The following is a 23,048-nucleotide window of genomic DNA, read 5'->3' on the forward strand; positions in this document are numbered from 1 at the left end:
ATGGGTGGATCCAGTGTTTCTAAAACCAACAGGCCAATGGGTGGGTGCACCAAAATGTAATGCATGACAGGAGGTATATTTGTGGAGTTAAGTTTCAACACATTTTTCTGAATAATCAGTTGTGGTACATGAAAACTACAGTAGTGGGTCTATGGGGGTTTAAACCTCCCCTTGGGCTTTCCTTTTTTATTATTTTCAGTGTATCTTTTCACCCCAAAATCGTTACGAAGGTAAAATAATGACGAAAATTTTTGGGCCAAATCCCCCCTTGGCAAAAAGCTAGATCCGCCCCTGAACTACAGTATGGTATCTTAATCTTTGGAATGCTGTTACATCCTTCATATATTCTTCACAAGGTCAAAGCTTGTTAGAATGGTGTTTTGATGAAAATATACATAGTGGAACTTCTATGAAGGTAAATAAAAATTGACCATTAGACTCTTGAAAAAACATTCTCGTCAACCTTGAACTTTGACAGCCTTTTTCACACCAAGTTTTAGTATTTTGTTAACTTTCATACTGCATATTTAATATTATTGAATGAGTGCTTGCTTGATCCATTTGGAGGGGCCAATACAATTCATAATTACATGGCAGTAAAATTTGACATATTTTTAATCTCATTAAACATTCTACAGACACCAAGATCCCCTCTAAAACTACCCCTATCAGTCAACACAACAAGGTGTTAAATGCTGGCTCCGCATTTAGGCAGTGCCTAAATCTATATATTAGAGAATGATGAGTTTAAACAGTTTGCAACTGACTGGGAATTTGATCATCTGTCGTCTTCACCACATCATTATCAGTCAAACGGGAAAGCTGAGTCCGCCGTTAAAATTGTGGAGCACCTGTTTCTGAAAGCGAAAAAGGACAACCAAGATCCTCTTATGGCATTGCTAAACTACAGGAACACGCCTACTGAAAGGCTGGACACCAGTCCTGTACAACGACTGATTTCTAGAAGGACAAGAACATTGTTACCAACGGTCACTAGTCTCTATAACCTGAGGTTGCAACAGATGTCCCACAAAAGATAGAGAGTAAGAGAAGACAGGCAAAATCAGTGAATGATCAGAAGGCTAAGATACTGCCACCGTTAGAGGTTGGACAAGATGTCAGAGTACAACCGAATCAAGCTAATCAATAATGGTGACCAGGAAAATGCACAGAAGTTTTGTCTGTCAGATCATACTTGATAGCTGTTAACAATGGAGTCATCAGAAGAAATAGGAAAGCGCTTAAGATCTCAAACCCTAAGAGAAATCAGAGCACTCAGATTCAGCACACACTCATACCTGGGTCTAGTAGTAGTGATGCAACTCTGCAAGCTACACCAGCAGCTACAAAGCAACCACAAGAAAGAAAACCAGCTGAACCTCAGAAAGTTACCCAAACCAGGACAAGAGACATCAAACTCACAAGCAAGTTTAGAGACTTTGTTATGGCTTAATAAGCTAAGTGAACTGTTTTTGAGTTAATGAGTCTTTGTGACTATAGAGATATTAAACACTTAGTCAAGTTTGGTTGTTGTTCACTTTATTTACTTTGTTTATGACCTTAGTATGAGATGTTACGTAAGTTACTTAACTAGATAAAATGGGATGTTACGTAATCACGTGATCATATTTTAATTAGGTCTTGAGTTAGAATAAATTACCACGCCAACACGAGACAGCTAGAGACACCCACGTCTTGCTGCCGTTGTAACCTCTTGTTTTGCCTTGCTTCGTAAGTTATTGACTTCTAAAAACGCTTCCATAGCTTGCCAAAGTGTTTTACTGTGCCGGATCACCCATTACACAAGAGTATATGACTAAGAGATAATCCTTGGATTCAAACTTTAACTCGGTAAGTACAAACAAAAGGTGCATTACAATTGCGGTCTCAAACACACGAAAAGAACATTAAAACAAGGAAATACTAGGTAAACACTCACACTTTGGTCCCTCAAACAGCACAAAATACGCTCGTGGATGGGCGCCGCCATTACTCACCGTCGCGAAACCGCTGACTATGCAATCGCGCGATATACAATCTGGATTTCCGGTTCCGGTACAGTGGTGTTCAAGAAGGGATAAAATAAGAAGGGGTGGATGCTAATCAAGAAGGGATGGGTGGTGTACAAGAAGGGTTGGTGGTAAAGAAAGGTTGGTTGAGGTTGTTCACGACCCTTCCCTTCTTTTATTCCCTCCACTCATTGATGTATCCAACCCATCTCTTCTTGTATACTACCCACTTCATTTTGCACACCTCTCATCTTCCTTAATATCTTGTTTTCATTTTCTTTTATTTCATTTACGCGACATAAATACATTGAATTAATCAGAATATCAGGGGTGTTGCTCACAGAAAAGCTATTTAACATTTTAGTTCTTTAGTTCAGTTTAGTTCAAGTCTTTGTTTGTTACTATTGTGACACGGGCAACTTTGAAAAAGTTACAATCTGCTGCTTGTGGATAACACATTTCTGGAATATTTGTTAAAACAATATTTTAAGATTAGGGAAATTTTATTTTCATTTGATTTGAGTTATTTTCATTTGATTTGAGGCAGTTCGTTATGTAATCGGTTATGTAATCTCATATATAACTTAAGCCTATTTTGCAACGTATTCCAAAGACCAAGAAAATATTTTAGCGAAAAGCCATCCCTGATATACCTGTCATGCAATCTCATTAAGCTTTTTACTTAGATTATTAATAATCAACGTATTTTGTTTTCTTCACATTTCCCAGTTTATCCTGCATTTCAGCCACTGATCGCCACCATTCTCTCTCCGCCGTATCTCAAACGACGACTGAATCCAATTCTCCCTTCTTCCTTTCTTCTTTTCCTTTTCTTCTTTCTCTTTCCCTCAGCCTTTGTCTTCTTAATCTTTGACTTCTTCTTTTCATCGGCGACAGTCATTATCTCCTCTTCTCTTTTATGTACACGGCTTCCCTTAAACTTCATAACAACGCTGGTGACGCCTGCAGTATTCAAACTGCTGTGGTTTTCCTCTCTTGGCACTGTGATGGACCATAACGTCATAGCTGAAATTCCGTCATAATACTCCTCAAATTTGTCAGCGACTCTGCCGAATTGAACAATTTTAGGGTTATCCCCGGGTAAGTAGGAGAATACGATGATTCTTGGTGGTGTAACGAAATGGTAATCCTTGCCCTCGAAGACTTCGTTCATGTATCCGCTGAAGGAGATGAAGATGGTGATGGGATTTCCTTCGTCGATGGTAGCGCCTTCAAGGTAGACCTCCAACTCTTCGACGTGTACTCGCTCGTATCCTTTCAACACGTCCTTGTCGTCTCGCTCTAGATTATACAGGAAAGTACCAGTTTCTTTTAGTTTATCAATCGGCTGGCATTGGGTCAGTGTCGGGATAACATCTGGTTTTGGATAGTGTTCTTTCCCATCCCCTTTGTTGCACACGGGTGTGTTACTGATCACTTTGGTCGCTTCAAATTGCTGTGCAGTGAACGGCGCAAAGCTTTCTACGGCGTTGACGACTGCGCTCAAACCTTCATTTACTTTGCTGTGCAATGAGAACAGATCATCAGACAACGTAGGTTGAACAGGGCACTCGGCCATCCAGTTATAAAAGTAGGAATCACAAAATGTCATCAATGTATCCACCATGGCAAACCGAAGACGTTCCTTCTGAAGACCCATTTGAATAAGAAGTTGTCCATTGACTCTACCCAAGTTTTCCGATTCGACGATTGCTTGTCCTATTTTCCCTTCCGCCGTGTGCTGTTCTTTCTGAAGTGAAGTCAAACTACTTAGCTTGTTTACGAGGGATTTCATTGCAATTGATTTTTCATGGACAGCCTTGCCCCAGATGGCAACAGTCCTCAAAGCAGCAAGGTAAGACCCAGTGCCCCCAATTTCATTTGCCGCAGTTCCAATCGCAAGTGCACCCTCTGCTTCTGCAACCATGACGTCCCAATCTTTCACCGCGACGGCAAAGCTCTCATCATTCGCATCTACAATTTTTCTCTCCTTGTAGTAACCTTCGGCATTTGTAGTGATGTACGGTTTTTGGTCGTAATGGAAGTCTTTAAAAGTTTCAGCAAGAGCAACAACTGATCCAATCGTTTCCATTATTGCTCCTATCTTGATTATGATCCGAGCAAACTTTGTCATTTCATCTGCAACTGATCCAACAGCAGCGACTGTGTTAAACCCCCCTGTTAGCGCCCCTGTGATTGCTCCGAGTATAGAAAATACAGCGTTTACTATCATTTTTGTCTTGTAGGCCTCCACCTCATTCTCAAATACTTTCCTGGCTGCCTCTAGAGAAGTTTCCGCTTCCTTCAGCTTTTCTCTCAGGAGCTTTTGGTCTTCTATTGTTTTGTCAAGCTCGCGTTTCATTGCCTCAATGTTGAAATCATTTGAGCGGACAATTGCTGTCATGATGTGTGTCATAGACTTCGTGGCATCAATTCTGTGTTTCAGGCCTTCTGAGGTTTTCCGGTATCTCTCGTATTGGTTTATTGCCAGCTTTGCGTCATCTTTGAGTAAAACTAGAAGTTTCTCGTATGCCTTTAGGGACAGGTATGGCACAAATGTAACTCCCTGTGCGCGTGCAAGTAACCTCTCTCGCAATTCAGTCGCTGCTAGACCAACACCATTCAAATCAGAGGTCTCCTGCGTTGTCAGTTCTGGTGCATCACGAAAAAACTTAACTTGCTCCTTTACATACTCTATTATCTGCATTGGCTCGCTTGCAATTAGAGAATGTTTGCCGTCCTTTGTAAGGTAGATATTTCTGTCTTGGGCCATCACCTTGGCGCAAGCTAAGCTTAGAAGAAGGAACTCAACATCCAAAGCATGTTTCAACATCTTCTTTTTTTCAAGATTTTCTAGTGTAACAAGGGGGTAGACGTTGTAGTTTGCCGAGCAAGTGAAAGGAGAACCGCTATTTCCTTGGTAGATAGTGATAGTAGCACCTGCTGTTACTTGGTCCCCAGTTGGATTATAGTAATTGTCCTCGCACTTGAATTCGCCGTGTGCTACTTGGGCAACGGACCTTCGATAATCGGACTCTGAAGGTGTATCTTCGGGATCAATAGCGAATAGCTTAATTTGAGCACCTTCTTCTTTAGTAACTTCCCTCGCAAAAATTGCAAGTCTAGTTTTGTTCTTTAACTCCAGATACCCTTGAACGACAAGATGCTGGGTGTAAACTACAACGTCTTGATGTGCGGAGGTCTTTTGAACGTAGTCTGCTAAATCCGAGGTCTTCAAATATGCAAACCGAAGTACTATAGAGTCCTGTTGACTTAAAGCAGTCTTGAGTTCTTCGTCATTGTAGAAATCACAACCCACAAAACAGTTACCATCTGGGCATAATGTGCATCGCGCCTGGCTCTCGTCTAGCTTGTAACTAGCCGGACACCTGCAAATGCTTTTTCCAGGGCCCGTGTACACGCAAATGGCTCTACCTTCACAGCCACCTCGGTTTGCTCCATGACAGGGATTTATCGGGAGGCACGCTGCCCCCTTTCTCAGAAAGCCATCACCGCATTTGCATTGTTCGGTATCGCATTTGGTTTGCACATCTGGGGAAAACAGGTATCTAATGATATTTTTGGCTTCCAAATTTAGAAATTATAACTACCTTTTGGAAGTCCCTAAATAATGTCCCTTAGGGTGGCGCGCCGAGAATGTTTTGGCTAAACAACTTTCACTAAGATTCCCTATAGAAGACTCATTTTCGGCTCGATTTTCGTTAATTTTTCAGATTTTATTATTACATCTATGCTTTGTCAGATCCCGCAAGATTCACTCTTGTTTGAAATCAAATTATTTTTTTCATGCAAGGTAAATGGAAGCATTTTTTTTATATTAAAATAAAAATATCGAAATGTGCGAGATGAATTTTTTTCTAAATTCAGAGTAACACCTAACAATACTCCAGCTTCAAGCACACCAATTTTTGGCTTAAAACTGACCTGTCAAACTTCGCGATTGATGAATCTTTATTTTACGCCAAAATTTTCCTCGCAATCTTTGAAAAAAAATGCACTCTTGCCTACAAAGATCCATTCCCGAATTTACACCCCCTGCTAAGTCCACACCCTAAGGCAACTTGTGTGAGAGGGGCAAGAGGACCAGTGTTGCACAAGAATAAATTCCAGATGGTCAATTCGAGAGTATTTTTATTAAGAAATCATCATGCAGATTTCGATATTTTTATTTTAATATAAAAATATTGCTTCTTTTTAACTTGCATGACTAAAAATAATTTGATTTCCTAAAGTGAATCTAGCGGAATCTGATAAAGCATAGATGTATTAATAAAATATGAAAAATTTACAAAAAATCGTGAGTCTTCTGTGGTTAACTTAGTATAAGCTGTTTAGCCAAAACAACCTCGGCGCGCCACCTTAATATTGTCAAATAAACAGAGAGGTGTATCAAATGCTATTAGTTAGTTACTTTTACGTGTTGACACTTACCCACAATGTGGAAAGATGAGTCAGGCCTGCCACATGAAGTACTGACCGCGAGGGTGTTACCGCTGACCACGATACACTTCCTGTCATCATTACATGGCCTTAACTTGCTGCCTTTGTAATTGAAACACGCTTGGTGGCCTGCATCTACCGTTGCCGGGCAGTCATTCACTGTAACCTGCTGAAAGTCCACAATTACAGTATAAGACAAAGCATTAAAAATCCAAAAAAAGTATTAGGTACCAGATCTTCAAAACGTCAGCGTTTTCTTCATATTAATTAGTAGTTTTTCGTACTGGCATAACCTTTCCAACCCCACGATAACATACGTTTCGCCGGATTTATATAGTCATGGTTCCAAGAGTGTCCTTGCTACCTTTGTGAATTAACCCAATAAGGATACGAAAACGTTATCTGATTGAAATAAGCAGTTTAGCCAAACAGCCTGGAAACTAATTGCGCTAGCGCCCATCAAACCGAGTCTTTATACCCTCGAATGGTAATGAGCTAACCATGACGTTGACCACGGGAGCGCGTCAAACTATAACAGATGTATCATTGTTGATTGGAATGTTTCTTACACTATTCTCGACGTCCGCTGACAGGCATTTACCGCTGACCATGAATTGAACTGTTGAATTTTGTTTAGGCATGATGACTTTGTGGCGGCCTAGGTCACAGTCCTCCTGAAGTGTTAGCTGCATATCTTGACTGCCTTCTACTGTTACCGCGGCAACGCATTTACGGTTGCCAACATTCTTTATCAGCCCCTCAAGCACTGTGGATAGTAGGGTACACATCGATTAGACCACGGGCGATAGGATAGTGATAAATGCACGTCGGAAACCTTGAAATAATGATAATAGTAAAACATATAACCCAGTGACAGTATGATTCCGCCAAGTACTTTTATCTTTTGAATAAATGTTTACCGTAAAAATTCGCAGGAAAATGAAGTTTTACCTGGTTCTTGTATGGACCCGATACACACTCATTCCAATTCGTGTGTGTTGAAAAGACGTTAATTTAAAATAATATCTTGATTAGATAGACCTTACAAAATGATGTTGTGTTGTGTTGATTCTGAACTCTCTTATTTACCTTGAAATTTGAAGAAGGATCCAACAGACGTACACTCGTCCCTTAACATGAGCTCTGTGTCCTCAACTGGATTTATTTTTCCTTCATCTGACTCGGCGTCAGGGACCAAGCATCGACTGGTTTTCAAGTCCTGAAGGTAATTGTCCTTTGTAAACTGGAAACTAAAAAAAGAACAAACGTAGTGAGTATTAAAAATTACGCAAAAGATACACTTTCTACTTGCACGGGCTGAAGGGGGCGGGTACGTTGCGCGATATTTGAAAGGTCATTTACGTAACGAGTATAGAATCAGAGCAGGGGCTAAACATAAAATATCGCGCAACTATCCTACAGTCCCTCACTATCCTACAGTCCCTCAAAATCCTACAGTCCCTCACTATCCTACATTCCCTCACTTTCCTACAGTCCCTCACTTTCATACAGTCCATTACTATCCTAAAGTCCCTCACTATGCTTGAGCCCCTCACTATCCTACAGTCCCTCAGTATCCTACAGTCCCTCACTATCCTACAGTCCCTCAGTTTCCTACAGTCCCTCACTATCCTAAAGTCCCTCACTATCCTACAGTCCCTCACTATCCTACAGTCCCTCACTATCCTACAGTCCCTCACTATCCTACAGTCCCTCACTATCCTACAGTCCCTCAGTGTCCTACAGTCCCTCACTATCCTCCAGTCCCTCACTATCCTACAGTCCCTCACTATCCTAAAGTCCCTCACTATCCTACAGTCCCTCACTATCCTACAGTCCCTCGCTATCCTACAGTCCCTCACTATCCTAAAGTCCCTCAGTATCCTACAGTCCCTCACTATCCTAAAGTCCCTCAGTTTCCTACAGTCCCTCACTATCCTAAAGTCCCTCACTATCCTACAGTACCTCACTATCCTACAGTCCCTCAGTTTCCTACAGTCCATCACTATCCTACAGTCCCTCACTATCCTAAAGTCCCTCACTATCCTACAGTCCCTCACTATCCTACAGTCCCTCACTATCCTACAGTCCCTCAGTGTCCTACAGTCCCTCACTATCCTACATTCCCTCACTTTCCTACAGTCCCTCACTATCCTACAGTCCCTCACTATCCTACAGTCCCTCACTATCCTAAAGTCCCTCACTATCCTACAGTCCCTCACTATCCTACAGTCCCTCACTATCCTACAGTCCCTCACTATCCTAAAGTCCCTCACTATCCTACAGTCCCTCACTATCCTAAAGTCCCTCAGTTTCCTACAGTCCCTCACTATCCTAAAGTCCCTCACTATCCTACAGTACCTCACTATCCTACAGTCCCTCAGTTTCCTACAGTCCATCACTATCCTACAGTCCCTCACTATCCTAAAGTCCCTCACTATCCTACAGTCCCTCACTATCCTACAGTCCCTCAGTGTCCTACAGTCCCTCACTATCCTACAGTCCCTCAAAATCCTACAGTCCCTCACTATCCTACATTCCCTCACTTTCCTACAGTCCCTCACTTTCCTACAGTCCCTTACTATCCTAAAGTCCCTCACTATCCTACAGTCCCTCACTATCCTACAGTCCCTCACTATCCTAAAGTCCCTCAGTTTCCTACAGTCCCTCACTATCCTAAAGTCCTTCACTATCCTAAAGTACCTCACTATCCTACAGTCCCTCAGTTTCCTACAGTCCATCACTATCCTACAGTCCCTCACTATTCTAAAGTCCCTCACTATCCTACAGTCCCTCACTATCCTACAGTCCCTCACTATCCTACAGTCCCTCAGTGTCCTACAGTCCCTCACTATCCTACAGTCCCTCAAAATCCTACAGTCCCTCACTATTCTACAGTCCCTCACTATCCTACAGTCCCTTACTATCCTACAGTCCCTCAGTGTCCTACAGTCCCTCACTATCCTACAGTCCCTCACTATATTACAGTCCCTCACTATCCTAAAGTCCCTCACTATCCTACAGTCCCTCACTATCCAACAGTCCCTCACTATCCTACAGTCCCTCAATTTGCTACAGTCCCTCAATTTCCTACAGTCCCTTACTATCCTACAGTCCCTCACTTTCCTACAGTCCCTCACTATCCTACAGTCCCTCACTATCCTACAGTCCCTCACTATCCTTAAGTCCCTCACTATCCTACAGTCCATCACTATCCTACAGTCCCTCAAAATCCTACAGTCCCTCACTATCCTACATTCCCTCACTTTCCTACAGTCCCTCAAAATCCTACAGTCCCTCACTATCCTACATTCCCTCACTTTCCTACAGTCCCTCACTTTCCTACAGTCCCTTACTATCCTAAAGTCCCTCACTATGCTTGAGCCCCTCACTATCCTACAGTCCCTCAGTTTCCTACAGTCCCTCACTATCCTAAAGTCCCTCACTATCCTACAGTACCTCACTATCCTACAGTCCCTCAGTTTCCTACAGTCCATCACTATCCTACAGTCCCTCACTATTCTAAAGTCCCTCACTATCCTACAGTCCCTCACTATCCTACAGTCCCTCACTATCCTACAGTCCCTCACTATCCTACAGTCCCTCAAAATCCTACAGTCCCTCACTATCCTACATTCCCTCACTTTCCTACAGTCCCTCACTTTCCTACAGTCCCTTACTATCCTAAAGTCCCTCACTATGCTTGAGCCCCTCACTATCCTACAGTCCCTCAGTATCCTACAGTCCCTCACTATCCTACAGTCCCTCAGTATCCTACAGTCCCTCACTATCCTACAGTCCCTCAGTTTCCTACAGTCCCTCACTATCCTACAGTCCCTCACTATCCCACAGTCCCTCAGTATACTACAGTCCCTCACTATCCTACAGTCCCTCACTATCCTACAGTCCCTCGGTTTTCTACAGTCCCTCACTATCCCACAGTCCACCACTGTCCTACAGTCTCTCTCTCTGGTTTTAAAACTGGCGTAGAAAATGAGGGCTAAATTATTGTAGTTTGGGTAGCATTTTCGTTGGTCGTTTAAGTGATACATACAGTGCCTTATCACCACTGCAGTCACGGCTGACAAGTTTTGATTCGGAGCCAATGTCTTCCTGCTTGAGACAATTTGAATCATCCAGAAGTCTTATAGAACCGTCTGAGGCCCATTGCAATGCTGCACTCGAACCAGAACATTGATCCTTCAACTTGACGTGGCCGTCAATCACGTTTATACACTTTCCGCTCTGGTGAATAATGATCCCAACACCTATGGAAAGACATATTTTGGTCACAGTAGCCTTGAGGTTCTAAACGGTACAGTGTCTTGCCCCAATTACGGACGGTTCTTGCATTTAGCACCATAACTTTTTAGCAATAAAAAGACACTTTTGATATTTTGCCAGTAACAAGATTGGACCTTCACCTAATAATAAAAGTATGTGTCACTGATTTGCCCTAATCCCGGTCAACTGGCCCTAATTCCGGACCCAAACGTCTGGAACGATTTTTGTATCTTCTCCCATATGTTTCCAATGCTCATAAAATTAAACTAAGAATTTATCTTAGCAAAGCCAACTTTTATTATGTGGATCTACGAAGAGCATTTTAGCATTTGCTTACTTGATAATTGCGCGCGGTCTGAATCACAAATTCATACGTTTGAATCCGTAGACTTTCGTCGAAAAATAATAATAAAATTTGGCATATAACAATAATATTTTACAGGTTCAATTTAATAAAAATGCAACAAATCTTTTTCTCACTTCATCCTGTTTTGAGCTTTTGCCGTAGTTTTTTTTTGGTCATCGCGCGGGTAGCCTGTGGTCGGCTGCTAGCCAATTTTAGGATAATTTCGCTATATGTCTCCCAAGTTAGAAAATAAAAAATGAATACACTTTTGCACTATCCAGGATTGCTAAATTCGTTAGAAAACCCTCAAAGTACAGTAAAAACCTACAATAATTTGAATTTCTGTATTTTTGTGCTTGCACTCACGGAAACCCTGCTTCTAACTATTCGCGCGTTTTTGCTCTTGCAACTCGCGGCCAGCACAGTGGATATTGTTAACAACGTTTTTTGCATTATTTTTTTTCGTGCCTAAAACCAAGAGAGAAAATCGATAAACTTAATAATTTTATTAAATACAGACGTACAAACAATGCACGAAAGGACAAGCGATGGGTTTGGGAAAATTTGTAGTTGCCTAATAAACAATGCTTAAAAGAATTATTTACCCCAGCTTTCTTTTGTGAAACATATCGAGGACCGGTTTTAGTAATTTTGTGAATTCGAAGAACATTTGACATGACTATGAGGTACTTTACTGTCATCAAATCTTCCTTAACCGCTATCCCTTAGCGGGTGTTAAAAGATTCTTACGATACTGCTATCCCCTAGGGGTCTCACGTTAATGGATCATGATCATCCTATCCAATCCCACTCAAGAGAGCATCAGTAGAGAGATGTGCTCGATGGTTGCTAATATCGTTTTAAATATTAGAGAGAATAAAAAAAGCACCCATTTTGCTCTAAGAAAATATAATTCATTTTCAATTCTTTGATTTTCCTTAATCTATTATACCAGATTAAAGATTAAAGAAAAACAAAAATATACATATATATATATATATATATAACTCTATATAACTATAAGTATCTGGTAGTTATATATAAAAATATATAGTCAGTAAATATATATACAAACTCATTGAAGGGCTACCAGGTTTTTTTTGCACCTATATCTTAACATCATTCAGATATCTTTATCATGATATGGCTCAAGTTGAATGTATGCTCTGCTGGCTCCGCCAAACAACTGTTTGTTGTACTTTACTTACTTCTAAATAGGTTTCCCCAAAAAAACACATTCAAAATAATAATTGTAACCTGATGATGAAAGCATCCAAAAAGAAGCAAAGGTATATCCCGGAAGTGCTTAAAAGGTGGTAATTTATAGTTTTGGCTGTCTACATAGCCATTACAATGTGTTTAGAAAGTTTGAGAACTAAATATTCGAACATTTTTTTACAAGCTGCAATTATGTTGTAATATTTTGCGAGCGTTGTCTTTATCATATAATTGCACAAATTGACACAACGTTTACATGTACCTAAATCCCAAAAACTAATTTCCATGATCTTTTAAACATATTTCCAATATGCAATCTATTTGTGTGCGTGTTTAGGCATACTTCGTGAACAAGCACAGTAAATTTTCAAAACGCTTTCATTCCCCTTAAATTAGTAGCGAGATTAAAGAAAAAAAAAGTATTTCACAGTGCTTCATTCCCACTAAAATTTTATTTTTCTATACTCTAATTTACCAGAAGGACTGGTTTATGTAAAGCGTTAAATTCGCTGCACCGTTAACTTTCACACTACGCGAACAAAAGTTTGACTCACCTTTAAATAAACTTGAATTTTCCTGCTGGTACTAACGCCAACTACGTAATTACTACATCACACGTGAGTATGAGAGTTAGTTACTTAATATTTTTTTTATTCGCTTTCGTGTATTTTAACCCTTTCCGGACCAGGTAGCACTACAGTGCTACCTGACCACGTTGTCATATAATTAGGGAGTCCTGTGGTACCCATTTGCCGTGAATTAGAACTTTTAGGGGCCTGGGCACTAAAATATGTAAGAGGAAGCCATTTTCTTTTGAGACATTCAAAGATCATCGATTTCTCGTGTTTTGGAGTGATATTTTTCAATTTTTCGACCTGATGTTTACAGCTGGGGTATTTAAAAATGGCGTCAGTTAGAGTGAGAAGAAATCGGCAGCGAAATCTAACGGTAGATGAAGTTTTATCGAGTGTTTTTGACGAAAACACAACAGATTTGGACTCTTCTGACTCGGAGGATGGCGAAGATGAATTACCAACGTTATTCCCGGCAATTCCAGCCGATCTAGAAGACGATTCTGTCGAAAGTGTAAGCTCTTATGAGGACTCCAGCAGCTCTTCGAGTGATTCAGAGTTTGATCGACGTCAAAGTGTGACAAATCAGCGACAAGAGAAAGCGAGAAATCTTCGTGAATGTTCACAAAATGCTCGAAGAACTATTCGAGGGGTTCGCAGAGGAAGAGGTGCCAGGCGAGGCAGAGCAATTTCAGTTCAACAAAGGAGAGAAATCCAAGATGGCGGCCGTCAACAATATATTTGGTCGAAAGAGGTCAACAGAAGAATTTTAAAACCGTTTACAAATGCTGTTGGGCTGGCAAATAGAGGACAGAGGAGGGAGAAATCTGCTCTTGAGTATTTTGAATTATTTTTTGACCAAGAGGTTTGGGATTGCCTCGTCACTATGACCAACCTGAATGCAGAGAGGAAGGGAGCCAAGGGTACTAGTGGTGGACAATGGAAACCAATAACACAGGATGAAATGAAGGCCTTTTTTGGCTTGAACATTGCTATGGGAATTGTTAAACTTCCTGAGGCAAAAATGTATTGGCAGAAGAAAATATGGCTCTTGACTGTTCCCTCATTCAGTCAAGTCATGTCTCGTAACAGATTCTTTCAGATTCTACAGTACATTCATGTCTCAGATGACTCCAACATTGTGCCTTCTGGGCAACCTGGTTATGATAAATTGCATAAAATCAAGCCACTTTTGAATCTTCTTTTCCCTAAATTTGAAAATGCCTACAATCTGCACAAAAACATTTCAATTGATGAGTGCATGATTCCATGGAGAGGACGTTTATCATTTCGCCAGTTTATTGCGAACAAACCTGTCCGGTTTGGTATCAAGGTTTGGGTGCTAGCCGATTCTGAATCAAAGTATGTCTACCGACAGCAACTGTACATTGGAAAGAATCCTGGGGAAAGAGCTGAGGTTGGACTGGCAGCAAGGGTTGTAAAAGAGCTGTGTTCAGGCCTTGAAGGTATGGGACATCACCTCTATACTGACAACTATTATACCAGTGTTGAACTCTATCAGTTCTTGTTTGACAACCAAATATATGCATGTGGAACAATAAAGGGAAACAGAAAAAACTTTGCAAAGGAGGTTCTATTTGAGAATACAAGAGGACTTGCTAGGGGTAGTAGTAAGTGGCTTATGTGTGGACCTCTTCTGGCAGTGGGGTGGCTTGACAACAAGGCTGTATATTTTTTATCTACAATTCACCCCCCTGAGTTTCCAGTTCGTGCTCCAGTCCATGCAAGAAATGTCAAAAGAAGAGGTGCAGGTGAAGGAGGACAAAGTGGCGATATTCCTTGCCCACCCCTTCTCAAAGATTATAATGCCTATATGGGGGGTGTGGACCAGTCTGACCAGATGCTTAGGTACTATACATGTATCAGAAAGACGGTGAAATGGTACCGTCGTGTACTGTTTCATGAAGTAGAGGTGGCAATCCACAATGCTTTTGTGTTAGAGTGTGAGGATAGAGAGGGTACACCTAGACCAATCAGAACCTCTCTGGAGTTCAGAGAAGAGCTTGCTGAGAACTTGATTGGCAACATGCGGGTTGCCCATAATGCTGCCCAGAGACCCCCCAGAAATGAGGAGCTAAGACTGACTGATGTTGGTTTGCATTTGCCTGAAATGCGTCAGGATAAGGGTAACTGTGCTGTTTGTAGTAAGAAAATAAGAAAAACCCACTCTGACAGGTATAAGGATGTGCCATTGGCCAGAAGACCCAAGGTTCCCTACGTGCCACGCCCTAGCATCTATTGCAATGTGTGTAATGTCTTCCTCTGCTTGCAGAAAGATCAAAACTGTTGGAAAGATTTCCATACAAAAGTGGAGTACTGGCGATAGACTATGTTTTTAGGTGTTTTTGCATTGACATTTTCTAGTTTTTATGAAATTATATGTTGTGTCTAAAGATAAAATATTGATTTTTAGTATGATATTTTTTGATAAATTCTTATTTTGTAAATTCAATTTCCATCAAACCAATGTACTGAGTACTGAAATATCTAATTTAAAGTAAAGAACAACATTTAAGCTTTAATTTCATATATAACATAAAGTACATTTCAAAGTCTGGGTTGTCCCAATAAATATTCTTTCGTTATCACACATTTGCTCTTGTTTTGGGCCTCAGGAGCCTGGGTATGAAAGGGTAGGCTTTCGATGCAAACTGTCCGGAATTTGGTACCGTCCGTAATTGTAATTGGGGCAACACAATGTACTATAAATAAAACAAAAGATATGCGATTTAACAGAGTTTATAAAAAAGCCTGGATTTTTCTTGTTACTGTCGGAGAATTTGAGGAAAGTGCTTCGGTCTCTATCGATAAAACCTTCACGCCTCCAATACACCGTGTAATTCGAAACAAAAAATAACCCTCCTTACCTTCTCCTATTTGTCTCCATCCCCCTACCCCTTCTCCTTTTTCCTCAACCGTCTCCTCCTATTCATGTATCGTGTTCCGTCTCATCCTTTTCTCCTCCCACTCTTAACCCTCGCCTCTCTCCCCCGCCATCCCACTTCCCCCTTCTCTTTTTCACCCTTCTTCTCCTCGCCTTTGCCCTTCATCCTACTTCACACTCGTCTTCTTAGTTTTTACTGGATTTTATTCGCTTCTACCTTCTTTAGAGTATGACTTGGGGGTCGGGAACTTCTCTGGACAACACATGCCGTAGAAAGTATTTTTTGTTTCTACAACTTCACACGTAGTTGGCTTTATCGAGCGACCATCGTAAATAAACATTGGTTCACCACCTCCTTGTCCGGTAGTGATAAGACTCTGCTCACGTGGCCCGTTTGGGCACACTTCTGCCCGTGTACAAACTCTTCTTCCGAATAACTCACTGCACTTTTGGGCGAACTGGTTTGCGTTCATAGTCATCCCTATGGTGTTGATATAAGTTTCTCCTGGAACTGAAGATGGTTATTAGAAAAAAAATCAGAACCTAATTAAGAAAACAAAACGTCAACACATCCGATTTACATCCACATATGATCAAAATTTGATGTATGAATCTCTAGTGAGTAGATCACAAATATCTAGTGAGTAGATCACAAATATCTAGTGAGTAGATCACAAATATCTAGTCAGTAGATCACAAATATCTAGTGAGTAGATCACGAATTTCTAGTGAGTAGATCACGAATTTCTAGTGAGAAGATCACGAATCTCTAGTGAGTAGATCACAAATATCTAGTGAGTAGATCACAAATATCTAGTGAGTAGATCACAAATATCTAGTGAGTAAATCACGAATCTCTAGTGAGTAGATCACGAATCTCTAGTGAGTAAATCACGAATCTCTAGTGAGTAGATCACGAATATCTATTGAGTGAATCACAAATATCTAGTGAGTAGATCACGAATCTCTAGCGAGTAGATCACGAATATCTAGTGAGTACATCACGAATCTCTAGTGAGTAGATCACGAATCTCTAGTGAGTAGATCACGAATATCTAGTGAGTAGATCACGAATCTCTAGTGAGTGCATCACGAATCTCTAGTGAGTAGATCACGAATCTCTAGTGAGTACATCACGAATCTCTAGTGAGTACATCACGAATCTCTAGTGAGTACATCACGAATCTCTAGTGAGTACATCACGAATATCTAGTGAGTACATCACGAATCTCTAGTGAGTGCATCACGAATCTCTAGTGAGTACATCACGAATCTCTAGTGAGTAGATCACAAATCTCTAGTGAGTAGATCACGAATATCTAGTGAGTACATCACGAATCTCTAGTGAGTAGATCACGAATATCTAGTGAGTAGATCAAAAATATCTAGTGAGTAGATCAAAAATATCTAGTGAGTAGATCACGAATTTCTAGTGAGTAGATCACGAATTTCTAGTGAGAAGATCACGAATCTCTAGTGAGTAGATCACAAATATCTAGTGAGTAGATCACAAATATCTAGTGAGTAGATCACGAATCTCTAGTGAGTAAATCACGAATCTCTAGTGAGTGCATCACAAATATCTAGTGAGTAAATCACGAATCTCTTGTGAGAAGATCACGAATCTCTAGTGAGTAGATCACGAATTTCTAGTGAGTAGATCACGAATATCGAGTGAGTAGATCACAAATATCTAGTGAGTAGATCACGAATCTGTAGTGAGTAAATCACAATCTCTAGTGAGTAAATCACGAATCTCTAGTTAGTACATAACGAATCTCTAGTGAGTAGATCACGAATCTCTAGTGAGTAGATCACGAATCTCTAGTGAGTAAATCACGAATTTCTAGTGAGTACATCACGAATCTCTAGTGAGTACATCACGAATCTCTAGTGAGTACATCACGAATCTCTAGTGAGTACATCACGAATGTCTAGTGAGTAGATCACGAATCTCTAGTGAGTAGATCACAAATCTCTAGTGAGTAGATCACGAATCTCTAGTGAGTACATCACGAATCTCTAGTGAGTACATCACGAATCTCTAGTGAGTGCATCACAAATATCTAGTGAGTAGATCACGAATCTTTAGTGAGTAGATCACGAATCTCTAGTGAGTACATCACGAATCTCTAGTGAGTAGATCACGAATCTCTAGTGAGTAAATCACGAATCTCTAGTGAGTAGATCACGAATCTCTAGTGAGTAGATCACGAATCTCTAGTGAGTAAATCACGAATCTCTAGTGAGTAGATTACGAATCTCTAGTGAGTAGATCACGAATCTGTAGTGAGTGCATCACAAAATTTCTAGTGAGTACATCACGAATCTCTAGTGAGTACATCACGAATCTCTAGTGAGTAGATCACGAATCTCTAGTGAGTGCATCACAAATATCTAGTGAGTAGATCACGAATCTCTAGTGAGTAGATCACGAATCTCTAGTGAGTAGATCACGAATCTCTAGTGAGTAGATCACGAATCTCTAGTGAGTAAATCACGAATCTCTAGTGGGGAGCCGTCGAGCCAGGTTTTCTAGACTCGCAGCAATAATAAAAAAAATGATGCTAAAGTAACAATTTTACACTACTCACCAAGAAATTGGTGTACTAATTGAGCTTCTTGAAGTCCACATTGATTATTTGCCCTTAGCGTGAGAACTTTACGCTCCTTGAAGTGCCTTTGCCTGTAGGTAACGGTTCGACCTGTGTTTACTTCCTTAAGAATGAATCCAGCGGGTCCACAGTAATTGAAGACCCCGTTCTCGATATCTTCACAGGGATGGTAATTCAATCTATAATCATCTCTCCTCCTACCACCCACACACACAGGGGGGCTAGAGTCTTCGACCATGAGTTTTCCACTCGGCAGCAGTCGGTATAGCTTATCACAGTCAGATGTCAATCTGAGAAAGGGGGTCACCTCCTCCCACTTTCCAAAGCATTTCCCTTGCTCCCATCCTGGAACAACGTACTGAATAGCTGCGGCAAAACCACCTGAAAAATATATGTTTTCTTAAATTTTCCGCCAGATAATTCAAATTATAGCTAGAATAAGACTATTTTCATTAAATAAATATCCCTAATAATTTTAAGTATCGGCGCAGCGCAGCCGAGCCCAATAGGTATAAAGAAACGGTATATTACTATACGACTCAACTTTTTTTTTTTTTTGGAGGGGGGGGGGGGGAGGGGGGGTATTTGCGCGGGTAGCCTGTGTTTTCGCCCGCCTGCCCATACAGCCAGCACAATTTGCAAAAAGTCTCACCAGTAAAAAAATACACATCAATACACTTTAGCACTACCCGAGAATAGTTTGATTTTTTGTCTACTTTTTGTTGCATTCGCGGGAATCCAGAGTCTATTAAATTTCTGGCGCTTTTTGCAACTCGAAGTCCCTCATAAACATAAATAAATGTTCGCTCTACAAATAATGCCGTCAAACCTTCAAACATTCAAGATATGTTAGGTGAAGAAATGGAGAAAATTGGTAAAGAATGGGTAAGTAGAGCCCTAAATTTCCCCTAAACCTTGTCGAATTGGTATAAAATCTGACAGCAAACTTGGTCATCATTTGGAAATCGACGGCACATTGAATGAAATGAAACTTTTGCTTTTGGAGCAAATTGCTATCACAAACTGTAAAATAAAGATTTTTTTAAAAAAAATCCAAGGTCTAAAGGGGGGGGGGGGGGTTGTTACGCCGCAAAATTTAATAACTAACGCAATATGTATTCCTAACGCGAAATGTAATAACTTTCAACGCAAAATGTAATAAATGTTTAACGCGAAATGTAATAACTTTTCAACGCAAAATGTAATAAATTATTTAACGCGAAATGTAATAACGCAAAATTTAATAACTTTATATACTGACTAATAGTTGAAAGTTCTACTAATATTTGGAAAAAGATGAAATGTTAACAGGTTAAACAACACTCTCGAAGTGGCGTGAAAGAAATTACTGATCTTAGCCGCATCACTGAAATTGCACAAAAATAACTACACAATCCTTAATCAACGTATTCCAGGGATTAATTCAGTGCTAGTTACGTAAGAGTTCGTGATGTATTAAAGAAATAAGAGCAAAAATTTCCGTGTTGAATTTGTGTCGGCAGTGTTTTCTTGTTAAACAACACAACGGTCTCGTAGCGGCGTGAAAGAAACCGCTAATCTTAGCCGCTTTGCTAAAATCGCATAAAAATAACTACACGATTAATTCGGTTCTAGTTACGTAGGGTTTCGTAAGGGTTCGTTTTAATGCAATGTTTTATGTCGAATTGGCGTTCCGAATAACTGCGCATATGAAGTTCTAAAAAGACTCTTTTTCACAGTTAGACGTTTTTATATGAAACACTTATGCTACGAGGCTACATTTTTGTTAAAACTATGTGTGGACGAATTGACTCTATTTGTGTGGACGAGTTGACTCTACTTGTGGACGAGTTGACTCGATTTGTGGACGAGTTGTTTGTGGACGACACGGTTTGTGGAAGAAGTGACTGTAAACCTTCTGTATGGTACCCCAAAGCAGATCAAAGCTAACGCATGTCTGTACCCCACTTCCGGATTAGCTTGAGAGTGGCAATTATAGCGGAGCCAGAGCCCCATAGGTATAGAAATTAATAGATCCGATGCGCGCACGAATATCCAATCAGAAAGCAGCAAATAGAAGCAAGCGAAGTACAACCCAAATGTCCCACAAAGTGAACAACATGTCGGATATGCGGCCCGTGAATCCTTCCTGGATTTATCTAAAATAAAGACGTTGTGACGGCAAACATCAGGATTTACAGTAAAAATACAAACGACAATCTCATTTTTATATGTAAAAGTAACCTAGGATAATTTCAAACACAAGTTTAATAGTAGGACATACACTGCTCTTTTATGTGGTTTTAACTGAAATTTTACGTATTTTTCAATTGGAGTCCCAGCTCTACACTAAAAGTGGCCGGTCAACGAAAACAGAACTAGCCCTTTCTACGCTGACCTGAAATTTGCTTGTCAAGATTTGCAGAAAAATATCTCAAACCAATCTTTTTTTGCCGTGATTGCCGACTTTTTGTGGGATATTTGTGGGACCGCTTGGCTGTTAGTTCATCATCTCTTTCCTGATTGGCTTTTTGTGCGCGCGTGATTGACATTTAGAATTTGAAGGATATATCTGCCTAAAGAAACTGCTTTATACAAGCTCAGAATATCGGCTGAAGTGTTCGTAAAAGCCAACTGTTTTTATTTTCATCTGGTGCGGCGGTTGATTTTTAGATGAATAAAAAGGCTTCAATACCAGCAGCATTTATCAGGAAGTTGTCGAGGCTCTGCACTTCTATTCTTATTAAAGATGCAATGGAGCAAAATCAAAGAAGAAAAGCTTTATTTATAACAGCTAAAAAAAACGGAATCGATCGCCAAAACAACAAGTGTACACAAGCCAAGCAAACAGCATGGACAGTCAAGGTGAGTTCCGGACAAAAATTTTCTTTCACAATGTATGACTAGAATATATAAATTAAAACGCAATCCCCTTCCTTTTTTCCTTTATTAAAAAATGTTTTTTTTGTAAATCTTTCTGAAAGTAATCCTCAAACATAACGATTTCCTTCCCGTTACAACTCCTCTGATTTTCCCGGTGTCACTATTCATCAAGAGACCACATTCTTGAACGCTGATTGGATGCTATTTTGGCGCGCAATATAATGGCTTTCCAATTCTGTAAGAATCTTAAAAGAAACTTTTCTTCTTAAATGAAATACATCTACAAATTAAGGCTTATCTAACTTAGGTAAGAACGACCTTGATTTACTCATGTATACACAGTTTTGTTGGTAAAACTATGTATCATTTAGCTAATTCAATTGATAATTTTTTTGTTATTTATTGGCAAATGTGCGAGGAGAAACAAAAACCTGGCAATCATCCTTGCAAAGTCTTCTTTTCTTTATCATCTGTCTTCGTTATGTTTTTATGCAAAATTTTATTTTCAAGAAACCAAAACGTCAAAATGTCTGTCTTTCTAAAAATACTGATTTGTTGTCTGTTTTCTTTTGGTAAGAAACCCTTTCTTATTGATTTTGTTTTCCTCTATGTTTTTCTCATGTTTTGAGAATATAGTCATTTCAAAGACAGGTCATGAGGAAAGGAATGACATGTCTTTGAAATGACAAGGATTTTTTTTCTCTTATTCAGGGGAATCAATGTGAGACTGTACGAAAACATGGATGATAAGCAGTATTTATAAAAATGTTCCTGTTTTTTATATTGTACAAAAAAATCAGAATCAACAATCATAAACAAAACTTTATTTTCACTTTCCTTATTAAGCCTTAGAGCCTTTTCATATTTTTTTTGGTCTCGGGCTGGGCAGCAATATATTGATTCACTATTGAACACTCTTTGTGCATTTAGAATAATATAAAATAGATACATTCAAGTCTATTTAGAATATTTAGTAACTTTTCTGTGCTACGCCATATTTGCTATCTACCAATTTGGCTACCTCCTAGGGCTAAAAATCATTTTTTAGTCAATTTATGCTCTCTACTCTGCTAGCAAAGGCCTTTTGCATATCTTTATTTACAAAGAGCAAGGAGCACGTACAGTATGTGAGTAGGGAACACTTACAGTACGTTTGAGCAGGGAGCACTTACAGTATGTGTGAGTAGGAATCACTTACAGTATGTGTTAGCAGGGGACACTTACAGTATGTGTGAGTAGGGAACACTTACAGTATGTGTGAGCAGGGAGCACTTACAGTATTTGTGAGCAGGGAACACTTATAGTATGTGTGAGGAGGGAACACTTATAGTATGTGTGAGGAGGGAACACTTACAGTATGTGTGAGGAGGGAACACTTATAGTATGTGTGAGGAGGGAGCACTTACAGTATGTGTGAGTAGGGGACACTTACAGTATGTGTGAACAGGGAGCACTTACAGTATTTGTGAGCAGGGAACACTTATAGTATGTGTGAGGAGGGAACACTTATAGTATGTGTGAGGAGGGAACACTTACAGTATGTGTGAGTAGGGAACACTTACAGTAGGTGTGAGTAGGGAACACTTACAGTATGTGTGAGCAAAGAACACTTACAGTATGTGTGAGTAGGGAACACTTAGAGTAGGTGTGAGTAGGGAACACTTGCAGTATGTGTGAGCAGGGAACACTTACAGTATGTGTGAGCAGGGAACAATTACAGTATGTGTGAGCAGGGAACACTTACAGTATGTGTGAGTATGGAGCACTTACAGTATA

At 40.1% G+C, this 23,048-nt stretch overlaps 1 protein-coding gene across 2 annotated transcripts in view; it reads right to left on the reverse strand.

The window, feature by feature from the left end:
* Positions 1-2,271: 2,271 nt before the first annotated feature.
* The window catches only part of LOC116610270, a 29,788-nt gene continuing 9,011 nt past the window's right edge, over positions 2,272-23,048 (reverse strand). The window contains exons 3-9 of one of the 2 annotated variants that reach the window (XM_048720661.1): positions 18,390-18,791; positions 16,013-16,306; positions 10,525-10,738; positions 7,560-7,720; positions 7,040-7,236; positions 6,462-6,636; positions 2,272-5,561 (exon numbers count right to left, since the gene is read on the reverse strand). In XM_048720661.1, coding sequence (XP_048576618.1) covers positions 2,752-5,561; positions 6,462-6,636; positions 7,040-7,236; positions 7,560-7,720; positions 10,525-10,738; positions 16,013-16,306; positions 18,390-18,791 — 4,253 coding nt within the window. In that variant the 3' untranslated portion in view covers positions 2,272-2,751. Of the gene's footprint in view, positions 5,562-6,461; positions 6,640-7,039; positions 7,237-7,559; positions 7,721-10,524; positions 10,739-16,012; positions 16,307-18,389; positions 18,792-23,048 lie in introns of both variants that reach the window. The other variant, XM_048720660.1, reaches the window with a different exon arrangement.

The sequence above is a fragment of the Nematostella vectensis genome, chromosome 13, assembly GCF_932526225.1.
Source record: "Nematostella vectensis chromosome 13, jaNemVect1.1, whole genome shotgun sequence".
Lineage (NCBI taxonomy): Eukaryota > Metazoa > Cnidaria > Anthozoa > Actiniaria > Edwardsiidae > Nematostella > Nematostella vectensis.